This window comes from Wallemia mellicola (assembly GCF_000263375.1).
Source record: "Wallemia mellicola CBS 633.66 unplaced genomic scaffold WALSEscaffold_10, whole genome shotgun sequence".
In the NCBI taxonomy this organism is placed as follows: Eukaryota; Fungi; Basidiomycota; class Wallemiomycetes; order Wallemiales; family Wallemiaceae; genus Wallemia; species Wallemia mellicola.
Window position 1 is genome coordinate 140,237 of NW_006531967.1, and position 25,437 is coordinate 165,673.

Consider the following 25,437-nt stretch of genomic DNA (forward strand, 5'->3'; position numbering starts at 1 on the left):
TTCCTTTGTAAAATTCATATCAAAAATCTCTTCTTAGTCTTCAACCAAGTCTGAAAATGTCCAACTGGCAACCACAGCCTGAGGGACTGGAGCAATTACTGAGTCTATTAAGGGATTCTCTCAGTTCGAACAATCAAGTACAACAAGCGGTTACGCAGGTGAGTTGATAGCTCGAAATACTACATTTACTCATACAACACACCAGAGACTAGAAACATTCAACGCTATACCAGACTACAACAACTACCTATGCCATGTCTTAATAAAAGCTACAGACCAGGAGGAGCGCGTTAGATCAGTCGCTGGTCTCATTCTTAAGAACAATATCAAGTTTGGCTGGAAACAATGGCCAGCCGACAGTCAAGAATATGTCAAAAGTATCCTAGTAGATGGTATTACAGACCAGGCACCAATGGTTAGGTCTACATCCGGTACAGCCATCGTTTCTGTACTCTCAGAGTGCGGTCCTGAGAACTGGCCGCTCGCTTTATCACGTTTAATGGCCTCAATTGATTCAACTAATGTACAAGAACAAGAAGGTGCTTTCGGTACACTTGCTAAAATCTGCGAGGATATGTACAAGAACTTAGATTGTGAAATCGCCGGTGTTCGTCCATTAGACTTCATGATTCCAAAATTCATCCAAATGCTCAACCACCAATCGCCAAAAATTAGAATACACGCCTTGTCATGTCTCAACAGCTTCATACCAACCCAATCAGCCAGCTTTATCGCAAATATAGACCAATTCATCGCTGCTTTGTTTCAAATCGCCTCGGATGGCGTATCGGAAGTACGTCAATTCGTTTGTTCAGCTTTGGTTAGGCTTTTAGCTTCAAGACCAGACAAGCTGGTTCCTGAGATGAATAACGTAGCAACTTTCATGCTTTACTCAACTCAAGATAAGGATGACGATGTCGCATTAGAAGCTTGCGAATTCTGGCTTACATTCGCAGAGGAGACTCACTTGGCTGAGCACTTGAAACCTCTTTTAGATAAAGTCGCACCTGTTCTCCTTAACACTATGGTTTATTCAGAGAATGATTTAGTCATGTTGGAGGCAGATGATGACGATGAAGCTGTTCCAGATAAGGACACTGAAATTAAGCCACATATTTACGGTGGTAAAACTCACACACAATCATCTGAAGCTGAGAACAGCCATCAAAAATTCAGTAGAGAAGCTGAGGCATCTTCCGACGAAGAAGATGACGAAGATGATTATGATGAATTTGAAGATGAGGAACTCGCTTCTGGATGGAACCTGAGAAAATGTTCAGCAGCAGCTATGGATGTTTTGTCAATTAATTTCGGTGTAGATCTCCTCAACATACTCCTTCCATACTTGAAAGAGAGATTATTCTCACAAGATTGGTTACAAAGAGAGTCAGCTATACTCGCATTAGGTGCAATCTCAGAGGGTTGTATTGAAGGTATTCAACCACACTTACCACAATTAGTACCTTACTTGGTAAATGCATTGAATGATCCAAAACCACTCGTCCGTTCAATTTCATGTTGGTCTTTGGGTCGTTATTCAAGTTGGTCTGTACAACCGCTCTCAGTTGAGCACAGAAATAATTACTTCGTACCAACGATGGAGGGATTATTAAGAATGGTACACGACAAGAACAAGAGAGTACAAGAAGCTGGTTGTTCAGCATTCGCTACTTTGGAAGAAGAAGCAGGAAAGGAATTAGAGCCATTCCTTAAACCTATTATAGAACACCTCGTATATGCGTTCCAAAAGTATCAGAGAAAGAACCTTCTCATCCTTTATGACGCTATTGGTACACTCGCTGATGCCGTCAACAACTCGCTAGATAATGAGGAATATGTAACCTTATTGATGCAACCTCTCATCGATAAATGGCAAAATCTCGCAGACGATGATGAGGATATCATTCCATTGTTTGAGGTGTGTAAATTAATCCTAAAAGGAATTCACTAACGATCACACCCATTAGTGTTTATCATCTTTAACAGTTGCAGCTGGATCCAGTTTTATTAAATTTGCTCAACCAGTTTATGAAAGATGCTCACGGATAGTACACGGTAATCTCTTAGCTTTCCAATCAGCAGTCGAAAGGAATGATGAAGATAATATACCTGATAGAACATTCATCATCGTAGCATTAGATTTAATTTCAGGTATGATTCAAGGTTTGGGTGTAAACTCACAAGAATTAATCACCTCGAATCAATCAACACCACCATTACTTAACTTATTATTATTCTGTTTGAAGCATCCAGATAATGCTGTCAAACAATCTGCATATGCCTTAGTTGGAGATTTAGCTGTTAGCTGCTTCCCGGTGTTATTACCTGCATTAGATAGTTTCTTACCTGATTTAATTCAACAAATAGAAATCACGCCAACGACTGATGCTATATCAGTTTGTAATAACGCAGCATGGGCAGCAGGTGAAATAGCAACTTCATTCACGAATTATCCAGATTTGAATAAAGATAACTTCGTCAAATTCGTACCATCTTTAATTGAAAGATTAGTACCAATTTTGTTACATCCAAAATCCGTAAAATCTTTAACGGAAAACGCAGCTGTTACAATTGGTAGAATTGCTTTAGTATGTCCAGAGATAGTTGCACCACATTTACAAATATTCGCTGCACAATGGTGTCAATCTTTATGGGAGATTAAAGATAATGAAGAAAAAGATAGCGCATTTAGAGGATTCTGTAAGTTGGTTCAACTTAACCCATCTGGCCTAGCATCAAGTTTCCAATTCTTCTGTAATGCAGTTGTTAGATGGACCTCACCTTCTGCGATACTTAACGAACAATTTAACGCGCTTTTGCACTCATTCAAAGCAGCAGCAGGTGCAAGTTGGGATGCCCAGATGGCTGCACTTCCAGCACCAATTTCAACAAGACTTAGAGATCGTTATGGTTTGTAGATTGGCATTTGATACTTTAGTTATGTATACCCCTCCTCAACGACCATTAAAAGATTAGGCGGTCGATATAGACAGTCTGAATTAACAATTTAAAAGTAAAATGTTTATCGCTTTATCATTCATGAATTTATATTCTTACCTTTGGAATGAACAATCATGTTTCTCGACAATGAAGAGAGTAATCAATACACGCTGGTCGAGGTTGTTGATATACTGAATAGAATGCTATTCCCTACGCCGAGATGCAACTCAATGGATTTTGTACTCGATATGCTTGAGTATTCCTATCAGCTTAGAGAATGGCTCGTTAGTTTATGCGAGGAAATACTACTAGTGATCGATGTAAAAGAGGACGTAGGGCATTCTCTTCGAAATATAATTTCATCTCACAAAAAAGCTGAAAGCTCTCTTAAGTTCAATACCATAATTCTCCTCCTTAAGAAGTTGGTGTGTATTAGTTTCACAAAAGACGCGCATATCTAACGATTGTAGCATATACATGAAACTAATCTCACTGAGAGTGCAATAGATAGACCCGAGACTTTCAAACTCTGCGATATTTACTTCCCGGATAATGCAGATAATGTTCAGCGGAGAACAGAAGTGAAGTATTACGCACGTTTAGCCAAGAAGCTAACCAAAGCGCTCAAGAAAGCTAACAAAAGCGAGGCTGAGATACGCAATGAAGTTTATCTCAATAAGGAGTTGAACAAAGTCAAAGCGATAGCCCTGGACGCTACGACTGAACCATTGAGAGGATATCTTTACGAGTGTCTGTCTGATTGGAACTATGTCCACGATACCTACAATGTTGTTCAGCGAAGTACGACGATCAACACAGGTCATACCATCAATGAGAGCTTCAAAATGCCACATAAAAGGAAGCGCGTTGTTTGATTATATTTGCACTTTTATAGACGGTTTTGTATTAGTATATGTACTTTTGCTTATCTGCACTCATGACGAGTTTGCATGCGACGATAAACTTTACACACCCAGAGAATCGCTCATTAGATGAGAAATGTAGGAAATTTGCCTACGTTAAATGGATAGACAGTGGAAATGAAATGTATTTGAGACCATCGCCGGTCGTCGTACACGATTTGACGCCAGAGTTGGAGAAACTATACCAAACCCCAGCATCCGTACAACTAGATGATCGTGGCTTTGCTGTCTTAAACTCAGAACCACAATCCTCTCTCGAACCTCTGGATGAGGAGTCATGTATTGCAGAAATACGAAAGTAAGTTAGTAGCTGATATTTTCACTAACTGACAAAACAGCTTATTGAAGGAGCAACTGAACGCCGAAAAAGTCATTGTCTGGAATATACAACATAGGTTGGTGTTATAATGTTATAAAGACCTCCCCTAACACATCAGCAGAGATGGTAAAGGCCATAGTGATGGTGCAGATGGCAAAGATGCAGCACCTACAGATTCAGTGCCCGCTTATCGTGCTCATGTCGACCAAGATGCCAAAAGAGCCTACGAACACATCGAAAGAGAGAATGGAGGTCCAATCGAGAAAGACAAACGCGTACAAATCATCAACGTTTGGAGACCCTGTTTTGACGGCATCGTCGATTCTCCACTATCGGTGTGCGATTATAAGACAATCTCAAACGAAGATCTAGGACATACGACTGATTTCTTCGGCAGTCACTACAGCATCCTACACAATGACAAACAGAAATGGTGTTATATACGCGATCAGCAGCGCCATCAGGTTTATTTCCTCAGATGTTTCGATAGCTATGACGGTAAAGACGGTAGAGCGAGGTTTGTACCACACACAGCTGTAGAAGACAAAGAAAGAGCATGCGAGAAAGCCAGACAGAGTGTTGAATTGCGGTGTATCGTTGTATCTTAATTTTTAGAGTTATATCTTACTTTTCGACCTAAATCGAAAGGAATATATCTATATTTGATCATATGCCTTGTTTCTCGGTTAGTGTGTTCCTATATAAAAGTAAAAACACTCACTCGATCTGTCTTCTCATTGTCAAGGAGAACAAGATGAAGAAGTAAACTAGTAAAATTGGCCAATAAACTGGTATGTCAAATGCAGATGTGGTTGTGCATAATATAGATACTAATATTGCGCGTGTAGCAGAGTACCTGGTGGGATATCAGACAATGTAAACTTGTGTGTAGTTAACTGACCAGAACTTGAACTCAGGTAAGCGACGAATGAATGGTCTGAACTCCTCATCCTTGTCGAGTAATCCACCTGATCCGAGACCGTATCCACCACCACCACCGTATGTGTTGGATTCGTCGTTACCGCCTTCCAAGTTGTCCATTTCCTCGTCTTCTTCAACTGAAGGGTCGAACTTTGGCGTCAAGAAGGCCAAAAAGAGGTTTAAACTGGTTATCGGTTAGTATGTTATTATGATGTGCTGTGTTTTGCGTACAGGTACTATGAGCTGTTAGTTGAAACAATACAACTGAGAGTAAACCTACTATGAATAAAGCACTGGGAAGGTTATTAGATTATTAGTAAGAGTATATCCTCTGTAACTCACTAGCAGACAATGTACCACTGTCGGATTGTGAGTATAAAAGCCACTATAGATAAACGCACGTACGCCATGTGATAATACTATCCTTAAACAGAAAACAAACAATAAAAAGGTTGTAGATAACCACCTGTAGACTGTAAACGGCGTGATCAAATCCAGATACCTCTGGATTCTAATCTTGACTTGGTGTAGGTTACTATCAAACTCCTGCTTGAATTTGTTCGTCGTAGCTGTAGCAAATTAGATCGTCTGTCTAGATTTCTGCACTCTATCTTACTGTCTTCCTCGACGTTCATGGATGCAAGTTACAAACCAAGAAAAAAGTCGATAAAGAGACTTAACTACAATTTACTATCGCTTTTGGCATTTTATTTCTTTAGGGATTATCTAGATTTCATCCAAATAGACTATATTAGATTGATATGTGGGTCCTAGTACAGCTATACGTCTCTACTAACATACTATCCAGTTAAGTGGCTTCCTCTACTATTTATATTCAATTCTATACAATCCCTCATCGTGCTATTCTCCAAGGATAGCAAACCAACACCTCAACAAACGAGAAACCAAATATTTGAAACCTCTACGCCAAAATCGCGTAAAAAGACACGTGTAGATAGTGTTGATATTCCTTTATCCGAAAATTTTACTTCTTCTACACCTACAAAACAAATTTCCACCCCAAAGCAACAATCACCAAAAATTTCAACCAACACACCACAGTACGCTTATCTGCAAAAGTACCCGAATGTACAAATATAAATTATTCTAAATATAACCCTTATAATTATTACCTCATCTACCCTTATATCTGCCGGTCTGTGCGCATTCGATCACAAATTTATATTAGTGCTCCACTGATCTATGTTCCCTATATAAACGACGATGGCTAGTTTATATGGATATGATACCAAAAATGGTGCGCCAACCTCATCACATTGTGTCGCTTTCATCGCGTTATTTGGTATCACTACATTGATTCACATATTCCAATCGATACACACAAGGAAATGGTGGTTGTTAGCAACTGTCCCTATATGCGGTATACTAGAGCTTATAGGTTGGAGTGCTAGATACATTTCAACACAGCATCCCGATAATGTCGACGCATACACCTGCCAATTAGCTACTTTGATAATTGCACCATGCTTCTTCACAGCAATGACATATACTTTATTAGGCTTGATTATAAAAGAACAAGGCCCAAAGTATTCATCTATGCCTCCAAAAGCATTCGGAATAACGTGAGTAACTGGCTAATCGGAATAATTTGATACTAATACAAGCAGATTTATCTGTAATGACATAATAAGCATACTCATACAAGCTTGGTGAGTGATATATATCTATTATTCGTGGTATACATTCTTACAGAAATTTTTATAGTGGTGGTGCTATGGCCTCATTCGCTTTGCATTCAGATGACCCTGAGGCTGACCCCGAGAATGGTGGCCATGTCATGCTTGGCGGAATCGTATACCAATTCGTTTGCTTGGTAGTCTACTGCGGGTTTCTTTTAGAATATCAGTTACGCAAATATGAAAACTGGCCATGCAAAAGAAGATGGAATAATGGTACAGCAATAATGCGTGATCATGATCGGGAAATAACCAAAAGACGTCTTGCTATTATTATGCTTGTTTTAACATCTGCACTATTATTAGTAAGAAGCGCATATAGAATAGCAGAATTGGATGATGGTTTCTCCGGTAAACTGATACAAACAGAATGGGCGTTGGATGCTCTAGACGGTGGTATGATCGTCGCGTCTATGTTCATTGTCAACTTCCTTCATCCTGGCTATCTGCAAGCCAAGACACAAGGGCAGCGCAATGAATATATGAAGCAATACTACTAAAGTGCATAGCCTAGAGTTATACCATTCAGTTAATCGTCGTATATCCAAACAAACCATCGCATACGTTCTTTACTCAATTACAGAAGATAAAAATAGTATCAAACTGCGTTTGATATAACAATACACTCCTTACACTCCTTAATATAGCTTTGTTATAAAATGTCTATCTTTCACTATACAATTTGTACTTTTATTTCTTCTTTCCCTGCAATGATGTCTTTAGCTTCTGTGCCCCGGTATACGAGCCGCATTGGTCAAAGAACGGCTTGGGTATTATCTAGACAATTTGCTAGTAAAGCAAACGATGGTGGAAATACGTCAGTCAGTTCACAGGATGTTGATAGTGCATCCACACGCTTGAAAGCCAGACAACTACTCAATCAATTGGAGGATTCAAGAAATAGAGGTAATTCAGCAGGTCCATTCGGTGCAGCAACCATATCAGACGATGTTAATGCTGCACCGGAGAAGACGTTCTCCGAACAAACGACTTTTAAAGGAAAAGGTGGGTATCAGACGAATAACTGGATTTTGCTCATGAAACACAGTGGGAAGAGCTACCAAGCAAACTTCACGCTTCACGGTCATACTCATCGGCGCTTCAGTTACTGGACTGCTCGTGTATACGATGGGTACTGAGCTCTTCTCAAGCAATTCACCTACAAGGTTGTACGGCAAGGCATGCAAACTCATCAGTGACTCGCCAGATGTCAGGAAGTTGATGGGAGACTCCAGTTTAACCTTCTATTCGCAAGCACCAGACAGTAGAAGGCGGCGCAACCATCAAATCCAACACATGACCGCATTTGATGCCTACGGAAAGGAGCATATGATAATGAAATTCTATGTAAACTCGAAACTGCCTTCAACGGAGGAGACACAGAGTTGGGAAGAGTGGATTGAGAGTCTTACGATAACAGACATTGGAAAGAAAGTAAAGAGAGGTATACAAACGATGATAAACCCAGATTTGAGATATGACCAACCTGAGAAGGCTCAGAATGAACCGACAGAACGTAGCAGTTGGTTCGGTGCACTCGGTTCTGGTATAAACAGACTTGGACGCCACAAGAAAGCAAACGCTTCAACTTTATACGATTCTGGACAGGCCTATGCTGACCTCGTCAAGAATGAGGCTGGATACTTTGAGTGGAACTTATTATATGTTGATGTACCACACTCGAGGGCATTCAATAGGAAGAGAGTATATGTACACCCAGCATAGTTAGTATAATTGCATTGTCTTGTAAAGTGGATATATATAACATACGTATATTGTCATATCACATCGTCTTGGAAGGCAATTGACAGACGTCAGTTAGTTAAATAGTAAGATAACCAGTGTATATAGTAAATAACAGCCATATGTAGATGCTAAACAATCATATATCTAATATTAGATAGCAACCATCTCTCTTCATTACAATCAAGTGCAGAGATACGACATCAGCGAAATAGTCGTATATTCTGCAGTAATAAATTAAAATGGTAGCAACACGTAGAGCGGGTCGCCTTAGTGCATCTGCTCAGGAAGCTTCTACTTCTGAAGCCCCCGAAGCCGAGATGACGGAAGGTGGTCCATCGCTGGAGTTACAGCGCGTTAGAGAAGAATTAGAACATTACAAGGTTTTGCTAGAGACAGAGAAGGCATCTTCTTTACGACACAACATAAACACAGAGCAATCACTCAGCGAGCAGGAGAACAAAATACACGAGCTCGAGAAAGAGTTGACTGACAAAGCGTCTAGCTATGACGGCGTCGTAAAAGAGCGTGATCTTTCTCGTGAGCGTTGACTTCACTAGTAAACACTCATCTGACTATCAAAACAGGCGAGGAAGCAGCGAAATTGAAGTTACAAGCAAAAAAGACTACAACAACCGAGGATCCAGTTACAGTCAGTAAAATTAAGGAGTTGGAGGAACTCAATAAAAAGAGCAATGAAGAGAAGGCAGACCTTCTCAAGTTTACGGAAAGACTGTCTGCTGATATAGATAGATTGGGTACCGAAGTCGATACATCCCGCAACCGTCTCTCAGAGGCACGTGAAGAGAACTCCAAGTTGACGAAAGAAGTGCATGACGCAAAATCAGTAGAAACTACGTCAAAGTATAAGATACAATCACTTGAACAAGAGAATGAACTGCTTAAAAAGAACGAAGAATGGTTGAACACTGAGTTAAGCAAGAAGTCCGAGGAATTTTCAGTTTATCGTCGTGAAAAGCACGCTGAATTGGCATCAGCTCAAGGCCAAATTGATGTTTTGGAGACACAATTAAACGCACAAACTAGCCAATTAAGAGCCTTACAATCATCGTACGATAATCAATCCACCAAATTATCAGATATCCTCTCTAAGTCCGCCCAATTGGAAACAACTTTAGCATCAACACATGAAGAATACAAAGCAGAAATCAACACACAAAAGCGTGTCGTGGAGCTTCTCGAAAGTCGTGAAAGTGAGTCAAGGAAACGAGTTGAGCAAGTTAACAAAGAGTTTGACGTCTTGGTTGCCAAATCCGAATCTGAGACGATTCAGCAAAATGAGGAACTTTCAAGAGAGCGTCACAGAAGTTCACAATTGGAGATTGAATTGAATGAACTTCGCGTCAATGGCTTTGGAAGAGTAGGCGAGAGTATTGGTGCTCCATCTACACCACAACCAAATCAGATGGAAACCTCCTACACTTTATCTCCAACCGCATCAATTGCATCAAGGTTCCACAAAGGTGGTAAGAGTTTCACTGAAATATACTCAGATTACGCCAAATTAGAAAACGAATTCCAGCGTGAAAGAGCTGAAAGAAGGAGATTAGAGAGTTGCTTGGCTGATGTTGTCAGTGAGATAGAAGAAAGAGCTCCACTTCTACAAGAACAAAGGCGCGAATATGACAAGCGTAACGCAGAAGCAAATGCTCTTGCTTCACAACTCGCTGAATCGTTAGAGGAAAGAGATGCTCTCAAAGCCTCAGAAAAAGAAGCGAGGTTAGTAGCAGAGAATGCTCAACGTGAAGCTGAATTACAATCGCAATCTATTGTTGATCTCACAAGACAGGTTGCTTATCTTACCCGTCAAATCGCAGCGATTGAAGATCCGTCATTGCCAATTGATGCTCAAAATGTTGCACCTGCTCCAGCTCATGAGTTAGCAGTAGATCAAGCAATTTCAGACAGATTGGTCTTATTTGCATCAACCGAGGAGCTTGTTCAGCAGAATAAGAATTTGTTGAAGGTTTCTCGAGAGTTAGGTCAGAAACTTGAACATGTAGATGCTGTACATGAAGCTCGTTCTAAAGAGACTGAGAATGAGTCACTACAAGAAGCTTATGAATTGATTCAACAACTTAAAGATGAAATTGAACTCAGTCGCGAGAAGGCTGGTAGTTACGTACGTGAAAGAGATATGTTTAGAAGATTGTTAGCACAAACTGGAAAAGCCGTACCTGAAATCGGTCAAGAAGCTGACGAAAGTCTCAACATGTCAACGTCAAGTAACACACCAGATTATGCCGCATTAATGGCGGAATTACAGCAAAACTTTGATGCATATAGAACTGAAATGGGAACTGACACTAAATCTTTGAAAGAATCTTTGACAGCTTCTCAACGTGAAGTCAGCAGCTTGAACGTACAACTCGCACAAGCTAATGCACAAGTCACTTTCCTCAATGAGCGCCACAGCATGATTCTCGAGAATCACAACATGTCAAAGATGGAGTTGTCACAGTTGGGTGCTAACAACCAGAAACTCCAAACCAACCTTATCAATGAGCAAATAAATCTCAACAAAGTTCAAGAAGAACTCATTGAATTGAAGGGTGTACTTGAGAGAACTAAGAATGAAAACTCCAAGTTGAGAACTGAAGGTGAAGTTCACAAGGGAATTGAAAACAGATTGTTGGCAGACAACGAATCATTATCTCGTGATAGGGTTCATTTGAATGATTTGATGAGGAACCTTCAAGTCATGCAAGCAGAGTTGGAGAGAACCTCTCAAGAAAGCAGAGCTAGACATGACAATCAGATCAGCAGTCTTGAAGATGTGGTCAAGAATCTCAAGGAGGATCTCGCTAATGAGACTGATCAACACAAGCAATTGTCACTCAGACGCGAGTTGGAATCAAAAGATTACCAAGTTAGAATTGATAGACTAACCTCTGAATTGCACACATCTAGAGAGAACCTCGTCGAAATTAGAACCACTCGTGATCATCTTCAAGTGCGCACGGACGATCTCATACAACAGCTCAAGAATAAAGAGGAGAGATTAGTAATCTTCGAGAACAGAACTGGAAATAGAAATGAAAATCTCACTTCTGAGCAACAATTACAGATTGAGATTGCTGAATTGAGGTATGTTTGGGGACTTCTAACGTTAACATTCTAACAAACATTCCAGATCTGAGCTTGAAATGGCAAAATCTGAAGTAAGCAAGTCCGAAACTCACGTTGAGCAATTCAAAGAAATTGCATCAGCGAATGAACGTGCCCTTCAAGACATGAATGAATCTTATGACAACTATAAACAAACTCAAGACAAGCTCTTGTCTGAACGTGAACAACAGATCAAACAATATGAAAGTAGGATTGAAGGAATGACAGAGCAAGTAGAACAATTACAATCAGAGAATAATGAAATTCACCAGAAGCTCATCAATGAGAGGTCAGAATTCTCTCACGAGAAGAAGGCATTGGAGGATATTCTCGCTGACCTTAACAACGCTCAAGGAGAACAAGAAGCTCGTTTTGCTGAATTGCGTAATGATCGTAACAAACAGAGTGACTACGCACATGAGAATCATGACAAATACCAAAGAGAGGTACTCTTACATGCCCAATCTGTTGAACAATTGCAACAAATGAAGAAGGAAACAGATAATCATCAACAAGCTATCAAGGGGGCCAATGAAGAGAGAGATACCGCCGTGCAGGCTCTCAAACAAGCTGAACTTAGCTGGCAATCACAAAAGGAGTTGATGGATATTGAGCTCAATGAGTTGCGTAAACGTCATGGAGAGATTATTGGCCAGAATGATGTCCTCCATAAGCATTTAGAGACTGTTAACAAAAAAATTGCGGAAGCAGGCATCAATAGCATCAACCAAAACAATAACAATGAAGCTGTCGCTCAGTCATCTGAGACTGCCAATAGTAGCGATCTTCAATCAGTCATTAATTACCTTCGCAATGAACGTGAATATCTCGATTTGCAATTGTCACTTTCAAAGCAAGAGAATAGCAGGTTTAAGACTCAATTGGAGAGATTAAACGAGAGCATTGACGAAACTCGTGCATTACTTACTGAAGAGCGTAATAAGAATGCACGCGGTGACGTCTCAGCGGTTCAACACCAAGAACTTTTGAGCAAGATTGATCAACTCAATCTACTCAGGGAGAGTAACACTACACTTAGGTTTGAAAGTCAAAGAAACAGGAACAAAGTTCTCGAACTCGAGTCTGCGTTACAATCATCTCAAAATGTCATTCAACCTCTTGAAGAGAACATTAGAAACCTCACTGCTGAATTGCAAGTATCCAAGAAGGAAGTTGAGCACTGGAAAGAGGATGCTGATAGATGGCAAAAGCGTAATCAACAGATTCTTTCCAAGTACGAGCGCATCGATCCAGCTGAATTACAAAAATACAAAGACGATGCTGAACAATTGAGAAAGTCCCTTGAAGAAGTAAAGAAAGAGTTGGAGGAGACTAACAAAAAAGTGAGTTATACATTTCTTAGAATGACCTTAACTAATATGATATTAGCTTCAAGAGGCTCAAAATGAAGTCAATAACCAGAAGACTCGTAATAGTGACCTTATATCAAGATCTAATAATAGTATGAGCAGATCAAAAGAAGCCGCTAGAATTAAGGACGAACGTCTGAAAGACCTCGAAGAGCAATTGTCGAAATCAACTGAAAAGTCAACTCAATTTGATAAAATCTCTGAAGAACTCACAAAGACGAGACAAGAATACCAAACGATGGAAGACGCGAAGAAGGAGATTGAAAAGAAGTTAGAAGAAGCTGAGAAACAATCTGGAGACGTTACAATGCAGGAAACACCAAATGTTTCAAATGAAGAGAAGCTCAAACTTGAGAAGGAACTCAATGAAACGAGGACCAAAGCGGGTGAGAATGAAAAACTCATCGAGGATCTCAAGAAGCAGTTGAGTGATAAGGATACCGTGATATCCAATACAAAGGATCAAGCTGCAAGTGGTGAAGGCCAACAAGAGCAACGAGCTGCTGGTGATACTGTTACCGCTACTAACGCGTCAGTCGTTACTGTTCAACAATTGGAAGAGAAATTGCGTAATACAGAGAAGGAGCTCGCTGAAACCAAAGAAAAGGTGTCGACACTTGAAACCGAATTGGAGAAGAAAACAGCTGAAGTTATTAAAGTCAATAAGAGTTTGCAGCTCAAGCAAAGAATGGCTGATGGATACAAGCAACAAGTAACTAAAGCTGAAACTATTATTGCAGATTTCAAGAATGCCACTAGCAAACAACAGAAGGCGGCGACAGATAATGGACCTACTGCGCCTCCACCAACACCTGCCGTTGGAACATCAAACGAAAAGCAATCTGAATCACAACCAAGTGAACCAACAACTGTGGAAAGCTCGAAGACAATAACTCAACCTAAAGCTCAACCTGAAACGCAGACTCCTGCTCCTGCTCCTGCTCCAACTGCCGTAAGTCAACCGGCAACTTCAGCGCCAGCTGTAGGAGGTGAGACACCAAAAACTCCAGAAACACCACAAGTGAGCCAAACTAATGAAGATGCTCAAGACACTGGTAAGTTAATAAAGTGCAATTTTATTTATACTAACGATAGTTCAAGCTGGTCAACAGGATAAAGGCAAAGAAAAAGCCACACCCGAAGAGGAACAACCATCTCAAGTTAGCATAGCTGGTGCTGCAGGTGGTGCTAAAAAGGGACCAATAAAGAAGCTTGAGAAGCGTACACCAGGTGATGCTCAAAGCGGTCAAAGTGGGTTCTTAGTATTTTGAAGTAAAACAACCTTTAACAAACTTGCAGGAAAACAGAAAATCAGCTTTTTAGGACTAGCTGGAAAGGTACTACCAACACAGCAAACTAAAGAAAGTACCACACCTCAAAAAAGACAAAGGGATGAAGAAGCTAGTCAAACTTCAATAAAGGGTACTGCTAAGAAAACTAAAGAGAACGATAAAGAGTGATGTATATAACCAATTTTATTTCTAATTAATGCAAAAGAATAAATTATGATTCTAATTTTCATATAAAAGTATAATGGAATAATGCATAATGACTTATATTAAAAAGTTAAATGTGTTTCATATGGATGGATGAATGTAATTAATGTGAGGAAGGTAAATGTCATAAAAATGCTATCAATCGAACGTAAAAGCCGCAGGCCATTGTACTACCAACCTTGGTACCAGCTTTGATTGCCAATCTTGGAATTGATACTCAACTTCAATAATATTACTATACTCCATTAATGCTTTAGTTGCATAAATGTGTAGATTTCTATTATAATAAAATTGAGAACATAATGCAGAATTTAGATCTTTGCCATTTAATAGTAAACTTGCTGGTTTCGGTAATAAAGTTCTCAAAGTTGTATTACTATTTGAAGGCTTTATATTACCATTGTCAGCGCTACTTTTACGTGAATTCGTTGGTGATTGAGTAGGAGAATTTTGATTAGATGCAGAAACTTTCGGTGGAGTTTGTAATTCGAAAGAGAATGATTTCTTTTTAGGTGTTGAAGGTAAATTATTAGCGTTATTATTATCTAAACCTAAACCCTTGAATGAATTATTTAGTTCATTATTGTCTTGATTTTTACCATCAGATGATTCAATAATTGAATTTCTTTTATCATCAACGTCTTCTTCATCACTATGTAAAATGACTGAATTAGTACGTGTTGATGGTTCGATGTCTTCATGTCGTCGCTTAATTGTGTTCAAATTACTATTCAGTTGTTTTATTATTTCAATAACTAAATCACTGGCTTCCGGATTTTGTTGTACATGTCCTACTCTGAACACTAACAACCTTAACCAATAGGACCTAACACTTTGTGACCAGAATAATGTTAATCTATTGAATAAAGATGGTTCCAAAAGCAAATCTAAACATAATTTTCGTTGATATTGAGGGTATTGACATAATGAATCAAAGTGTGTAAATATGAAGGATCTAATTTGATGTTAATAAGCCATTCTTCTTTGTTTATTTCTAAAACTCACATTACTCTTATCAATGTTAAAACATGATCACAATTCTTGAGAATAATAGTGATAAATTCTAAAACAAATTGAATATCAATCTGCTCAAAATTGGTATCAAGGTTGAAAGCAGTAAGGAAGATACCATCTAAGGCATCTAATAAACAGAAAACTTGTGGTGCTGAATACATATTAGTTAATCTTACTGCTAATTTTATTTGGAAATTTACAACCTCCAACCAAGTGAACTTTCCATCAAGTACTTCGGTTGAGTTGTTATTTTGTAACATATCTTGTAAAGTTAAAACAATCCTTCTGTTAGCTTGTTCTAATAATTTAGGTTTACCAGCAGTTGCAGCTAAAACATTAGCTGTTTCTGAGATATCAGTTGACTTTTGATTATTTGAAGGTGTACCGGTAGTCACACTATAGATGTCACCTCTAACAAGTGACAATATTTTTGAGTGTAATATACAACTTAATTGAGGATATCCGGGTGAATTGAATAAAAACTTAGTTGATAATATTCTATATTTATCTTTGGATTCTTCTAAACCTTCCAATATAAATCTTTCAAGTAACCTATGATATGCTCTAATAAAACTGAAGAATAATTCTGAATCATCTGATGTCCACCTCCTTAACCAATTATCAGGTTCTAATATTAAATACTTATTGGGTATGTTCGTTTCATGTAGCCCATAAATATATTCTCTAGCTTCATCTGCATATTTTATTTCCAGTGGGTTTGAACGTTTTGATGGTTTTATACATAAATGTTGAAGGAAACTTGCGAAGGAAGTTGATGGTAACTGTTCAGCTGATTCGTAATCCCAACCTGAATCATTGATAAGTTTAGCTAAAGTTCTAGGTGGTACATCTAATGGTTGAAGTAATTGTTGAGCTGTACCAGGTAATCTGAAGAAAGCTATAGCGAAGTATCTACCGCAGTAGAAGATTGTGTTTTGAAATACACCCCTACTATTTAGCTTCGCCAGGGAGTATTTGACAACATCGGCTAAAACTTTGCACATCCTATCCTCATCTTGAGGAGCGTAAGACGCTATGAGTTTAGATGACAGGAATTTGCTATCATTGTTGTTAGCAATAAAGGTATGAGAAAAGAGATAACCTACGATTCCAAAATTACAGCTAAACTTTCGAGACATGCACTTCGTTCAGGTGCGATTTGTTGAGAATTAAGATCATCGATTATAGCATAAACCCAATCAAATAGTAAAGATCTACGTCCAACGACTTTTTCGGTATCATAGAGTTTACAGTCGTCTATACTATCAAAGGAGTTGAAAGTCTCGCGTATGAACAAGGCTTTGTTGGGCTGCAATTCCTGTAGATGACCTTTGAAAAGTTGAAGGTTATTCTGGATGGTTGTCCAAATCCTAGTAACTTGGTTAGGTTCTTGTTGATCTGTTGGTATTGGTAAAGACTCCGATGAAACAGGTAGAGGGGAATAAGCACGTTTGGGGGATTCCGATCTGTCGATTAGTTTGAAGACAGGACTGGGTAGGTTGTCATTATCGGTAGGTTTCGGTTGAAGGAAGAGATCGTCGTTGTTGACGTTGTTCTCTTCGTTGTACTTGCTGTCCGGTAGCTTGTGGTTATGCTGAGTAGTCCTATTATTGTTGTCACGATCATTTCTATCATTTTCGTCGTGATTGTCGTCGTGTATGTTATTTGAAAGAGGAGTGCTTCCCGCACAGTTCTCGTCCGATTGATGGACAAAAAGATCCGATTTCTGCCTGGATGAACGGCGTGGTGGAGGGGTGAGAGGCATTGGCTCTTCAGCATTCTTAGAGGAATGATGTATCTTGTTAGAAACGGATAATACTGAGAGCTTTTTGAAGCGCTTGATCGGTGTGAGAGGGTTTTTGTCATCCTGAGTAGTGAGAGCTTTATCTACTTGATCTGAGAAATCATTCCCGAGGTCTATAGATAGTCGTAGCGGCGGGAGCGAGTTGAAGGGTGTAGTGGGGGTTGATTGATTGCTTGTAGGGACGGGTGTATTGCTAGACTGCCTAGATGATTGCTTGGCTGATTGGCTGGTAGATCGCTTACTAGATTTGCTGGTAAGGCGACTGATCGTTTTGCTGAATGAATGTCTAGGTTTGCTTATAGGGTCTTAATAAAGGATAGCGGGTATTGAACTACTCACTCGTCGTCGTCAAAACTGAAACAACTAAATAAATGTTTTAATTTCATCCATAAATTGCGTCGTCGTCGTCGTCACTCGTCGTCGTATAAATCAAAGGTGTGTATAAAATATTTATATTTACATTCACTCTTCTGCTATTAAAGCGACTATTAATTTGTATAAGTAGACTATTATCTGTAAGTATAAGCTAAGAGTAAAAAGGCTACGCACAGAAGAAGGAAATCAAGTAAAATGCTAACTTCAAGAATGATTCCTTTTTATGAACGGAGAGTGTTCTGAATATTTCTGTTGCGTCGTAGAAGTTGTTGTTGTTGATCGTCCTATGAACTACTTTAGTGTCTGATATGAGTGCTATAGACTACTAACTTTCTAATGTTAAATCCAAGTAATGGTGCGTTTATAATAAATGTCAACCATTGACCGCATATCAAGAACAAGATGGTCAAAAATCCATGGAAAGCTGCTTCAGGTAGTACGAACTGGTGATAGTTTGTTAGATATACTCTATTATATTGTATATAAATAAATTCCCACGTTATTCAACTTGTTACAGAGATCTATTGGATTAATATAATCACACTCAAGATCGCTGAACATGATGATCTGAAGCTATTTAGTATATAAAAGACGCCATAAACAGCTAAACTAACGAAGAATACCATAGTGAATAGCAATCCTGCACTAGCCAGGACGGAGAAGAGATATAACCAAGCTATTAGCTATTTTAGCAAGCTATCAAGGGATATATATAATAAATACCTTCAAGACCCATCTAAATTGATTATTAATAAAATATTGTCGACAGCACACACTCACACTTTCTAGGATATATTGGTCGTTTGCTTAAAACATCGAAATGTCGAATAACCGACCACTAATTCAAATTATATTAAGGCGTGATTTATTAGATGTATTATTCTCATTTATCTAACTTTCTCTCGCTCATTTGTCACTTTAGTTACACAGCTGGACATTCGGTATGCTCGCTGCTCAGACGGCGCATGCAGCGACAGCAGTACGTAACTACCCTTTATCGACGATATATCGTCGATCTAACACTCTCAGGTTATCCAAGAAACTCACTCTGACCCCCTCACACAAGAATACGTAAGCCCGGACAATCTAGATAAGATGCGCAAAGTGGGTGTTCCATAAAGAAATACTCCCTCTAACAGCACCTAGACGGTTCTACAGGTGGGTCTCTCCTTTCACATCCATTAACGCCCTCATTTCGTCACAGACTCCCGACGGAGAATCTCTCGTCCGCCTTTATCAGGATATTTTACCATTAGGTAAAGCCAAACTTTGGATTGAACAACCGGAGAATATACCGACGGCCATCGCGATAGCACCCAACAAGTCGAAAAAGATCAAAGACCTCTTGCGTCATAATGGCTGTGTATTTTTCTGATATATCGTTACAACTTAGTATCCACCTGCACCAGGACTATGTGTGTCAATAAAATAAATAGGAAATAGACCAGACTCACGCTCTTTCACCCTGCTTGCGTAAACCGGTGAGTACTTCCTTGAATCTCCCGAGATCTTTCCGAGCGAGCTGTTTATTTCCAACATTGTCAATATCGAGGAGATCGCAAATACCTATCTTCTATCAGACTAGTTTATCGTCAGTAGGCAATACTCACGTTCCCATGTCGTCCCACTCGCGAGGGCATCTGTGCGCTTATTAAGAAATTCCTGTTCATCCTCCTTGTTCTTCGCAATATTCTTCTCTTTACGTTCATTGTAATCTTTGTAGAAGCTATCAATAGCTCTTTCAGCTTTGAGTTTTATCTCATCCTTCTCTTTCTCAGCTTCTGTATCACGTTCTGCGATCTCCTTAGCGCGCTTTTCGCGCCATTCTCTTACTGGCTCAGGTTCTGGATCGGTTGACGTCCTCGCGCTGAAAAGAGGTGCTGCGATGCCCTGATTTGATGGGGTTTGTTGAATAAAGTCTGATTGAACGAATGATGGTGTGCTAATCTCCGGTCCCGTACTAACTTCTGGTTCCTCTAAAGCTGGGAAAGATGATTCAAACTGTTGGATATCATCTTTTGGTGTATCTTCTAATGGAGCTGCTACTACTGGGGATGCACTTGCTTCGCCTGTCGCTGGTATCTCTGGGAACTTCTCGTCTGCGCCGTCTACACCTTCGATGCTGTACTACGCATTTAGAATAAGACCATATAAATAAACAATAGACGCACTCTGGGAATGCACTAGCTGCAACTTCTGGATCGAGTCTGTTGTCTGTCTCGTCACCTAATAAATCGGCACTCATGATTGTCGTTATCAAAGCGTGGATTCAAAGATTACAACGTTGAAGGAAAAGAAATTTAATCTAGAGTTTACTATTCAATCCGCTTAATCTTTCATAATTGCTATAAAATAGGTTATCTATAGCGTAACACGTCAGCGATTGATGAGACAGATTAATAAAATAAAAAACACACCCTTTGGTACAGCAAGTGCGTTCAAATTGGCTGTATTCACCATCTCTGGTGTAACTTCTTCGAGTGAACGCGCACCGAGGAGTCTCATACACACTGAACTTGTTAGGAAAACTGCAGACTATAACACAGTCACTTACTTTCAAACTCATCTCTTAATATTTCCATAGCACGATTCACACCATCCTCTCCGTATGCCGAATAAGCGTAGATGAACGGTCTACCAATTCCGACTGCTTTGGCACCGAGTGCGACTGCCTTCAGTATATCCGACGCACGTCTAACACCACCGTCGATGTAAATCTCAAACTTTGATGGGTTGTATAGTCCTCTAGCTTTGAGTGCCTCGACGACTTCTGGTAGGATCTCCAAACCAGATGGTGCCATGTCGAGTTGACGACCACCGTGATTACTACGTACTGTAAGAGTATGTGCAAGCTAGTAAGGAAGAATGTCTCACCTCAAGACAATACCCGCGCAACCTCTCTGTGGTCCTCATTAGATGAACGTCCCAAGTTTTACGAAGCGCCTCACCTCAGCTGCAATGACGGCGTCCTGCCATGATTGAACACTAATGAATGTTAGATTACCGACAACATTGACTTAGTTGCTCACCCTTTGAGAACCTGGGAACGTTAGTCAACTACTCAAGATACACATAGTAACACCCACAATTGGCATCTTTGTGATGCTGGACAGCCAGTCGAGATCACTCCATTGGAGACTTGGATCGATGAGTGTAGAGATAGTCCTAGCAATACCGACTATGACTTATGTCAGCTAGCAACGAGACTGCTGGAATAACGCTCACCATCTTCGAATTTCATTCTCATATCCTTCTCGCGTCTGCCCAATTGAGGAGCATCAACTGTAACAAAGAGGCCTTTGACACCTCTGCTTTCAGCACGCTTAACAAACTACAAAAGTTAGCTTAAAAAACATATGAAAGTACGTTTTCTCACTTTCTCCGTAACTTCACGGTTCGAATTGACGTAGAGTTGTAAAAATTGCACCTGATCTTCTAAAGCGGCATCTATCATCTCGTCGAATGAACAGGATGAAATGGTTGGTATCATCTGTATAATCCCATTCTTCGCCGCACTTCTCGTAAGGTTGAGTTCACCATTCACGGGATCGCCGAGTTTGCCGAGTGCGGTAGCCGTGATATAAAATGGCATACTAGTTTTATGGCCTAGTATAGATGTATCAAAACGTACGTTAGCTACATCCCTTAATATACGCGGTCTGAACCAAATGCGATGGTAAACATTGTGGTTCTCACGCATGGTTATCTCATCATCCGCTCCTGAGCTATAATACATCCATGCTTTACCAGTTAGAACGTATTTAGCGACAGCCTCGAGGTCGTGTAAACTGAGACATTCTCCAAGTGGTGGTTTTTTAGCGTGACGTGCAGCACTTTCTTTCTCCTCTTGAGATGTCTCCTTGATACGATCTTGGACAGTCATAGGATCTATTCTACCAAGGTGCTTCTCTGGCGGGAGGTTCTCGCTGATCGCATCTGGTGGATGAATTGGGTCATATTCAGCTGTCGCATCTTTACCACCATATTTGAGTATTATTTTAGAACCACCTGGATGTTCAGGTAGGAAATCAGTAACATCGTATACTTTCCCGTCTAATGCTCTCCGTCAGGATATCGTAATCGCTGTAATCTGATTAGCTTACGGACTATGATCCAACAAGATTCTTTGGTATTATGCTGGGAAACCTCCTCAGCTGTAAACATTTTCTCATTTGTAGTCTTCTCTATTTCACCAGTCATCGATTTTCTCTAAGAAGCTATCATGTGGACACATCCGGGGTATGTCGTGCGTATATTAATAGCCGCATATTCAGGAAACAACTTTGTATATTTTTACAACTAAAATAAAACTTTAAATTATTTTTTTAGCTTTCTAAGCGGCATAGAACCTTATTGTTCTATCCAAGCCACTAGCTATGAGCTCATTTCCACCAAGACCCCAACTGAGTGTTTCTACAGTAGACGCGTTATCCTCAAATCTAACCAATTCTTCCCATGTTTTGTTAGCAAGAATTCTAACATCGGATCCAGCAATCGCCAAAAACTGTGCACTTGGATCAAACCTAACGGTTGTTGCACTTGAAACTCCCTCTTCTAATTGAATTGTATGGATTGATTTCAACTTTCTCAAATCGAATATTTCAATAGTTGAGCTACCTGCAAATGCAGCTGCCAAATAGTATCCATTTTCTGAGAAAGAAAGCGAAACAATTGGACCATGACTATTTGGTGATTCAAAGTTTGCTGCAATCTTTGATGTCTTTAAATCCCAAATACGACAAATACCTGATTGTGTACCAGTTGCAAATATGACACCATCAGGGTGTATATCTACGGATTGGTATTCGAAATCGCCAGATTCACCATCAGGTGGGCTAACATCGAGTAATGTCTCGAGTGTATCGAGGTTATGAAGTGACCAACTTTGGTTTGTACCAACGCTGATGGCATAATTCTTAGTTGGGTGTACTTTCATGCCTGTTACTTCACCACCTGTGCGGTTTTTGAATTCACCGGTCATCTTCCATCCTTTCTCTTCTTTACTGTATACCCTAACACGCTTATCACCGGCAGAGACGACCAAGGTCTTCAAACCTTCCTTCTCTCTCCACTCTAAAGCATTAATCTTCTTGGTATGTCCCTTGAGTGTTGCGATCGTCTTTTGCTCCTGACGATCATAGATCTGGACATGTTTGTCATTACCACCTGTAATCAAGAGGTTGTTGTCATTTGAGAGTGCAGTTGCGTTCACACCTGCTGGAGAAGCTGAATGGAATGATGCAAGGTTATCCTTGGCATTGAAAGCCTTTACTGTGTCCTTGCTAGCAGCGCCATCTGGAACCTTGCGCTTCTTTCTTTCTGCAGTGAGTACTGCCGCGACAGAATCGATATTACTGACGACATCGGCTGGTAATCCACTTGCTGCTTCCTCCTCTTGCATTTCTACATCGCCGCCATTAGCTGGGGCTGCCTCAGCTGCTGGAGCAACGCCTAAACCTGCTTGTATGTTGGATAAAGCTCTTTCATTCATGTTAGATGGAAGCTCAATAGGAAAAGAAAACCCACTCTCTAGCTTGATCACGCTCGACCATAAGGCGTGCAATGACACGGTGGGCTGCATCTACTTGATAGAGTGCGTGTGCAAGATCTTTGCGTCCGTTTACGTACTGCTCACGGAGGGAGTGTGTTTCTAAAACGAGTGAATCCCATTCAGACTGCAAAGTGGAGAGCAAAGTTGGTACAGAGGTCAAGCTTGGTGGTCTTGGTGCGACATTCTTTGGTTCTACGCGATGTGAGATTTCAAATAACTCTAAGAGGGTGAGAACTGACCAGATTTTACACTAACTAGATCATCAACCGCCAACTGCTCGCCTGATATTGGATCTTTTCCGTTCTCGTTGATATACTTCTCAATTAAACGCTTCTCAAATAAGTGACCAGATTTAACAGAGACGACAGCCTCTTGTGGTGGTTCACCAGATACTTATATGCTATTAGAATTGCTGTCTTTTATTTATCTGTCACTTACTAGCACAGAACATCGTTGGGCTTCTTACGCTGATGACCGTATGAGATTGAGATGCGAGTCGACGAATTTATCAGATATTTTGAGATATACATTCATATACTATCAGACCACTCTCTCGGGTACTCATCTCATTTCCATCTTTTCAAGCGTGAGTATATCGGAATTATTATAATCTACAGCTATAATAAAGGTATTCATAATATAAAATAACAATAAATCATTTAGCAATTAGTTCTTACGTTGCTTCTTCTTTTCTGGTGCCTAATAGTGCCGTTAGCACGTGTTTTTTCAATGTCTAAAAACCCACCTCAAGGTCAATCTCAGCGTTTGGATCTTCCTCATCATCCTCTTCCTCATCTGAGTCCTCCATGACACCATCCTCGAGTCCCATAAAGACGTCAATAGCGTTAGGGTAGACTTCCTCAGCGATGATTGGACCAATGTCAAGAACATCCTTCTCCTCAGCGATGAAGTTGAAGAATGAGCCTGGGTCACCAGCTGCGTCAACATCTTCATTGTCTGGGTCAAGAGTACGTGGGTGCTTCTTGACTAAGTTTTTCTCCTCAGATTTCCAGTCAATTTCGACCTTGGTGGTAGTAAGGTCGCGTTCTGGGTCAAAGTTGATAATGTCATCAGCAGTTGGTGTGTCCTTCTTATCACCAACGACTGAGTAAGCCTTAGTGAAAGACTTGTTAGAGAAGAATTCATTCTCAGCAAAGTTGAATGTGATTGAGAATTCTCTGCTGTCCTTCTCGTTTCTTTGAACTGAGATGGATTCGAGAGCTTTAAGAGCATCAGCATCACCTGGTGCTGCTGTTGAAACGCTCAAGAAGCTGTGGTTACGGAAGACAATAGGCCAGACTATGAAAATGTTGAGTGAGATTCTACATCGTGGAATAAAACTCACATTGTGGGATAGCCTTGAGCTCCTCGTCACGCTTTTCAAAGTATGGCTTGAAAATCTTGTGGTGCTCGTTTTGAGCCTTCCATGCGGAGACTTCTGACTCCTTCTTCAAGCTAACGAGAGTCTCTACTTGAGCGTCTTCGAGTTGTACTTCTCTATTAACGCGTAAGTCGTTATTTACGTATTATCTCCTCGCCTACTCAGCTGGCATTTTTGACGTGATGAATGTAAATATTAAAGGGAAAAAAGAAGATGCGTCGCGTGATTTACTAATTAAAATATCTTTTTATTGTTTTCTAGCTAATTTCAATAATAAGTCTCATAATATTCTCTCTTTATTTGGCTCCATAGGTGGTATATCTCCGTCTTCGCGATATTGTTGTAGAGAAGATAAATCTGTGTCGTTGATTAAGATGATAAATAACAGTGTAGTATTAACTGTTCTTACGTTGGTTATATAGCGCTATCAATTGCTTATCTTCTGTAGGAACGTTGTTATTATTCTAAATGAGCCTGTATTGATTATTCAAGGCATCATGCTGCCAAACAATAAATAACAAAAGATATGTGTACTGTTAGAAACATCATCTCATGTCCGAAAAATACGTTTCCCTGCTTTCATTTCGGCAATTCTAGAAAATTTTGATGAGTGACGCAATCCAGTAGTTAAACGTGATAATCAAGGGAATAATAACCAATATCTACTAAAACTATCTTTTACTTCCAATCTATGTCTTTTAACATGGCATTTATGACTAAATGAGTTATTTTCACAATGAATTAATGTGATGTCAGGCATAGGATGTTTTGAAA

At 39.9% G+C, this 25,437-nt stretch overlaps 15 protein-coding genes across 15 annotated transcripts; 8 read left to right on the top strand and 7 right to left on the bottom strand.

Moving 5' to 3' along the window:
• Positions 1–35: 35 nt before the first annotated feature.
• Positions 36–3,872, top strand: WALSEDRAFT_60442 (ARM repeat-containing protein). The gene is made up of 4 exons (XM_006958428.1): positions 36–158; positions 206–1,918; positions 1,968–3,365; positions 3,411–3,872. The coding sequence occupies exons 1-3, from the start codon at positions 57–59 to the stop codon at positions 2,916–2,918; spliced, it is 2,766 nt and encodes a 921-aa protein (XP_006958490.1). The 5' UTR covers positions 36–56; the 3' UTR covers positions 2,919–3,365; positions 3,411–3,872.
• Positions 3,062–3,862, top strand: WALSEDRAFT_32648 (hypothetical protein). The gene is made up of 2 exons (XM_006958429.1): positions 3,062–3,365; positions 3,411–3,862. The coding sequence occupies exons 1-2, from the start codon at positions 3,075–3,077 to the stop codon at positions 3,813–3,815; spliced, it is 696 nt and encodes a 231-aa protein (XP_006958491.1). The 5' UTR covers positions 3,062–3,074; the 3' UTR covers positions 3,816–3,862.
• A 28-nt stretch (positions 3,873–3,900) lies between the features above and the next one.
• WALSEDRAFT_32649 (hypothetical protein) lies at positions 3,901–4,850 on the top strand. Its single transcript, XM_006958430.1, has 3 exons — positions 3,901–4,161; positions 4,202–4,258; positions 4,304–4,850. Exons 1-3 carry the CDS (start codon positions 3,986–3,988, stop codon positions 4,788–4,790), a joined length of 720 nt encoding a protein of 239 aa, XP_006958492.1. The 5' UTR covers positions 3,901–3,985; the 3' UTR covers positions 4,791–4,850.
• On the bottom strand, positions 4,235–6,003 carry WALSEDRAFT_60445 (retention in the endoplasmic reticulum). The gene is made up of 10 exons (XM_006958431.1): positions 5,912–6,003; positions 5,720–5,866; positions 5,509–5,672; positions 5,446–5,462; positions 5,384–5,396; positions 5,335–5,339; positions 5,084–5,287; positions 4,904–5,038; positions 4,302–4,856; positions 4,235–4,255 (listed from the first exon to the last, which is right to left on the bottom strand). Exons 2-9 carry the CDS (start codon positions 5,736–5,738, stop codon positions 4,787–4,789), a joined length of 627 nt encoding a protein of 208 aa, XP_006958493.1. The 5' UTR covers positions 5,739–5,866; positions 5,912–6,003; the 3' UTR covers positions 4,235–4,255; positions 4,302–4,786.
• WALSEDRAFT_69034 (hypothetical protein) lies at positions 5,527–6,204 on the top strand (the record flags this gene model as incomplete). The annotated part of the gene is made up of 3 exons (XM_006958432.1): positions 5,527–5,672; positions 5,720–5,866; positions 5,912–6,204. The coding sequence occupies exons 2-3, from the start codon at positions 5,737–5,739 to the stop codon at positions 6,202–6,204; spliced, it is 423 nt and encodes a 140-aa protein (XP_006958494.1). The 5' UTR covers positions 5,527–5,672; positions 5,720–5,736.
• Positions 6,205–6,266: 62 nt separating this feature from the next.
• WALSEDRAFT_60448 (RTA1-like protein) lies at positions 6,267–7,505 on the top strand. The gene is made up of 3 exons (XM_006958433.1): positions 6,267–6,686; positions 6,732–6,773; positions 6,829–7,505. Exons 1-3 carry the CDS (start codon positions 6,328–6,330, stop codon positions 7,298–7,300), a joined length of 873 nt encoding a protein of 290 aa, XP_006958495.1. The 5' UTR covers positions 6,267–6,327; the 3' UTR covers positions 7,301–7,505.
• A 2-nt stretch (positions 7,506–7,507) lies between these two features.
• On the top strand, positions 7,508–8,581 carry WALSEDRAFT_69036 (TIM21-domain-containing protein; the record flags this gene model as incomplete). The annotated part of the gene is made up of 2 exons (XM_006958434.1): positions 7,508–7,805; positions 7,849–8,581. The coding sequence occupies 2 exons, from the start codon at positions 7,511–7,513 to the stop codon at positions 8,523–8,525; spliced, it is 972 nt and encodes a 323-aa protein (XP_006958496.1). The 3' UTR covers positions 8,526–8,581.
• Positions 8,582–9,969: 1,388 nt separating this feature from the next.
• Positions 9,970–10,743, top strand: WALSEDRAFT_18804 (hypothetical protein; the record flags this gene model as incomplete). The annotated part of the gene is made up of 1 exon (XM_006958353.1): positions 9,970–10,743. A coding segment is annotated over one exon (774 nt), but the record flags the coding sequence as incomplete, so codon positions are not given.
• Positions 10,744–14,616: 3,873 nt separating this feature from the next.
• Positions 14,617–17,434, bottom strand: WALSEDRAFT_60449 (DUF1765-domain-containing protein). The gene is made up of 3 exons (XM_006958435.1): positions 16,659–17,434; positions 15,544–16,611; positions 14,617–15,493 (listed from the first exon to the last, which is right to left on the bottom strand). The coding sequence occupies exons 1-3, from the start codon at positions 17,315–17,317 to the stop codon at positions 14,677–14,679; spliced, it is 2,544 nt and encodes an 847-aa protein (XP_006958497.1). The 5' UTR covers positions 17,318–17,434; the 3' UTR covers positions 14,617–14,676.
• Positions 17,435–17,784: 350 nt separating this feature from the next.
• On the bottom strand, positions 17,785–18,545 carry WALSEDRAFT_60450 (cornichon). The gene is made up of 7 exons (XM_006958436.1): positions 18,512–18,545; positions 18,455–18,467; positions 18,346–18,407; positions 18,230–18,298; positions 18,062–18,174; positions 17,906–18,015; positions 17,785–17,862 (listed from the first exon to the last, which is right to left on the bottom strand). The coding sequence occupies exons 2-7, from the start codon at positions 18,465–18,467 to the stop codon at positions 17,819–17,821; spliced, it is 411 nt and encodes a 136-aa protein (XP_006958498.1). The 5' UTR covers positions 18,512–18,545; the 3' UTR covers positions 17,785–17,818.
• On the top strand, positions 18,546–19,133 carry WALSEDRAFT_69039 (peptidyl-tRNA hydrolase II). The gene is made up of 5 exons (XM_006958437.1): positions 18,546–18,605; positions 18,654–18,710; positions 18,761–18,835; positions 18,878–18,889; positions 18,936–19,133. Exons 1-5 carry the CDS (start codon positions 18,552–18,554, stop codon positions 19,104–19,106), a joined length of 369 nt encoding a protein of 122 aa, XP_006958499.1. The 5' UTR covers positions 18,546–18,551; the 3' UTR covers positions 19,107–19,133.
• A 48-nt stretch (positions 19,134–19,181) lies between these two features.
• WALSEDRAFT_64420 (hypothetical protein) lies at positions 19,182–19,976 on the bottom strand (the record flags this gene model as incomplete). The annotated part of the gene is made up of 3 exons (XM_006958438.1): positions 19,182–19,297; positions 19,342–19,853; positions 19,903–19,976. 3 exons carry the CDS (start codon positions 19,974–19,976, stop codon positions 19,182–19,184), a joined length of 702 nt encoding a protein of 233 aa, XP_006958500.1.
• Positions 19,977–19,980: 4 nt separating this feature from the next.
• Positions 19,981–21,940, bottom strand: WALSEDRAFT_32657 (hypothetical protein). The gene is made up of 10 exons (XM_006958439.1): positions 21,835–21,940; positions 21,108–21,784; positions 20,957–21,062; positions 20,818–20,909; positions 20,761–20,771; positions 20,680–20,716; positions 20,606–20,631; positions 20,286–20,557; positions 20,149–20,241; positions 19,981–20,092 (listed from the first exon to the last, which is right to left on the bottom strand). Exons 1-10 carry the CDS (start codon positions 21,929–21,931, stop codon positions 20,037–20,039), a joined length of 1,467 nt encoding a protein of 488 aa, XP_006958501.1. The 5' UTR covers positions 21,932–21,940; the 3' UTR covers positions 19,981–20,036.
• Positions 21,941–22,002: 62 nt separating this feature from the next.
• WALSEDRAFT_32658 (WD40 repeat-like protein) lies at positions 22,003–23,750 on the bottom strand. The gene is made up of 4 exons (XM_006958440.1): positions 23,721–23,750; positions 23,522–23,674; positions 23,258–23,474; positions 22,003–23,211 (listed from the first exon to the last, which is right to left on the bottom strand). The coding sequence occupies exons 1-4, from the start codon at positions 23,731–23,733 to the stop codon at positions 22,065–22,067; spliced, it is 1,530 nt and encodes a 509-aa protein (XP_006958502.1). The 5' UTR covers positions 23,734–23,750; the 3' UTR covers positions 22,003–22,064.
• Positions 23,751–23,895: 145 nt separating this feature from the next.
• WALSEDRAFT_32659 (hypothetical protein) lies at positions 23,896–24,841 on the bottom strand. The gene is made up of 4 exons (XM_006958441.1): positions 24,825–24,841; positions 24,628–24,779; positions 24,028–24,581; positions 23,896–23,981 (listed from the first exon to the last, which is right to left on the bottom strand). Exons 1-4 carry the CDS (start codon positions 24,833–24,835, stop codon positions 23,949–23,951), a joined length of 750 nt encoding a protein of 249 aa, XP_006958503.1. The 5' UTR covers positions 24,836–24,841; the 3' UTR covers positions 23,896–23,948.
• Between the last annotated feature and the right edge of the window lie 596 nt (positions 24,842–25,437).

Bases quoted from the DNA above. Each gene is read 5' to 3' on its own strand.
- WALSEDRAFT_60442 (XM_006958428.1), top strand. From the start codon at position 57: ATGTCCAACTGGCAACCACAGCCTGAGGGACTGGAGCAATTACTGAGT. The intron at 159-205 runs GTGAGTTGATAG...ACAACACACCAG, and splicing joins TACAACAAGCGGTTACGCAG to AGACTAGAAACATTCAACGC. The intron at 1,919-1,967 runs GTGTGTAAATTA...CACACCCATTAG, and splicing joins ATATCATTCCATTGTTTGAG to TGTTTATCATCTTTAACAGT.
- WALSEDRAFT_32648 (XM_006958429.1), top strand. From the start codon at position 3,075: ATGTTTCTCGACAATGAAGAGAGTAATCAATACACGCTGGTCGAGGTT. The intron at 3,366-3,410 runs GTGTGTATTAGT...TAACGATTGTAG, and splicing joins TTCTCCTCCTTAAGAAGTTG to CATATACATGAAACTAATCT.
- WALSEDRAFT_32649 (XM_006958430.1), top strand. From the start codon at position 3,986: ATGTATTTGAGACCATCGCCGGTCGTCGTACACGATTTGACGCCAGAG. The intron at 4,162-4,201 runs GTAAGTTAGTAG...CTGACAAAACAG, and splicing joins TGTATTGCAGAAATACGAAA to CTTATTGAAGGAGCAACTGA. The intron at 4,259-4,303 runs GTTGGTGTTATA...ACACATCAGCAG, and splicing joins GTCTGGAATATACAACATAG to AGATGGTAAAGGCCATAGTG.
- WALSEDRAFT_60445 (XM_006958431.1), bottom strand. The intron at 5,039-5,083 runs GTCAGTTAACTA...ATATCCCACCAG, and splicing joins TTACCTGAGTTCAAGTTCTG to GTACTCTGCTACACGCGCAA. The intron at 4,857-4,903 runs GTGAGTGTTTTT...CCGAGAAACAAG, and splicing joins ACAATGAGAAGACAGATCGA to GCATATGATCAAATATAGAT.
- WALSEDRAFT_60448 (XM_006958433.1), top strand. From the start codon at position 6,328: ATGGCTAGTTTATATGGATATGATACCAAAAATGGTGCGCCAACCTCA. The intron at 6,687-6,731 runs GTGAGTAACTGG...TAATACAAGCAG, and splicing joins CCAAAAGCATTCGGAATAAC to ATTTATCTGTAATGACATAA. The intron at 6,774-6,828 runs GTGAGTGATATA...AAATTTTTATAG, and splicing joins AGCATACTCATACAAGCTTG to TGGTGGTGCTATGGCCTCAT.
- WALSEDRAFT_60449 (XM_006958435.1), bottom strand. From the start codon at position 17,317: ATGCCTCTCACCCCTCCACCACGCCGTTCATCCAGGCAGAAATCGGAT. The intron at 16,612-16,658 runs GTAGGTTATCTC...CAACAATGATAG, and splicing joins TTAGCTGTAATTTTGGAATC to CAAATTCCTGTCATCTAAAC. The intron at 15,494-15,543 runs GTGAGTTTTAGA...ACATCAAATTAG, and splicing joins TTAACATTGATAAGAGTAAT to ATCCTTCATATTTACACACT.
- WALSEDRAFT_60450 (XM_006958436.1), bottom strand. The intron at 18,299-18,345 runs GTTAGTTTAGCT...AAATAGCTTCAG, and splicing joins TATTCACTATGGTATTCTTC to ATCATCATGTTCAGCGATCT. The intron at 17,863-17,905 runs GTGCGTAGCCTT...TACAGATAATAG, and splicing joins TTACTTGATTTCCTTCTTCT to TCTACTTATACAAATTAATA.
- WALSEDRAFT_69039 (XM_006958437.1), top strand. From the start codon at position 18,552: ATGTCGAATAACCGACCACTAATTCAAATTATATTAAGGCGTGATTTA. The intron at 18,606-18,653 runs GTATTATTCTCA...TTGTCACTTTAG, and splicing joins TAAGGCGTGATTTATTAGAT to TTACACAGCTGGACATTCGG. The intron at 18,711-18,760 runs GTACGTAACTAC...TAACACTCTCAG, and splicing joins CGGCGCATGCAGCGACAGCA to GTTATCCAAGAAACTCACTC.
- WALSEDRAFT_32657 (XM_006958439.1), bottom strand. From the start codon at position 21,931: ATGACTGGTGAAATAGAGAAGACTACAAATGAGAAAATGTTTACAGCT. The intron at 20,632-20,679 runs GTGAGGCGCTTC...TGAGGACCACAG, and splicing joins ACGCCGTCATTGCAGCTGAG to AGAGGTTGCGCGGGTATTGT. The intron at 20,558-20,605 runs GTGAGACATTCT...TACAGTACGTAG, and splicing joins TGCGCGGGTATTGTCTTGAG to TAATCACGGTGGTCGTCAAC.
- WALSEDRAFT_32658 (XM_006958440.1), bottom strand. The intron at 23,475-23,521 runs GTCAGTTCTCAC...CACATCGCGTAG, and splicing joins TCTAGTTAGTGTAAAATCTG to AACCAAAGAATGTCGCACCA. The intron at 23,212-23,257 runs GTGGGTTTTCTT...CATGAATGAAAG, and splicing joins GAGCGTGATCAAGCTAGAGA to AGCTTTATCCAACATACAAG.
- WALSEDRAFT_32659 (XM_006958441.1), bottom strand. The intron at 24,582-24,627 runs GTGAGTTTTATT...ACATTTTCATAG, and splicing joins GCTCAAGGCTATCCCACAAT to TCTGGCCTATTGTCTTCCGT. The intron at 23,982-24,027 runs GTGGGTTTTTAG...CGGCACTATTAG, and splicing joins ACGCTGAGATTGACCTTGAG to GCACCAGAAAAGAAGAAGCA.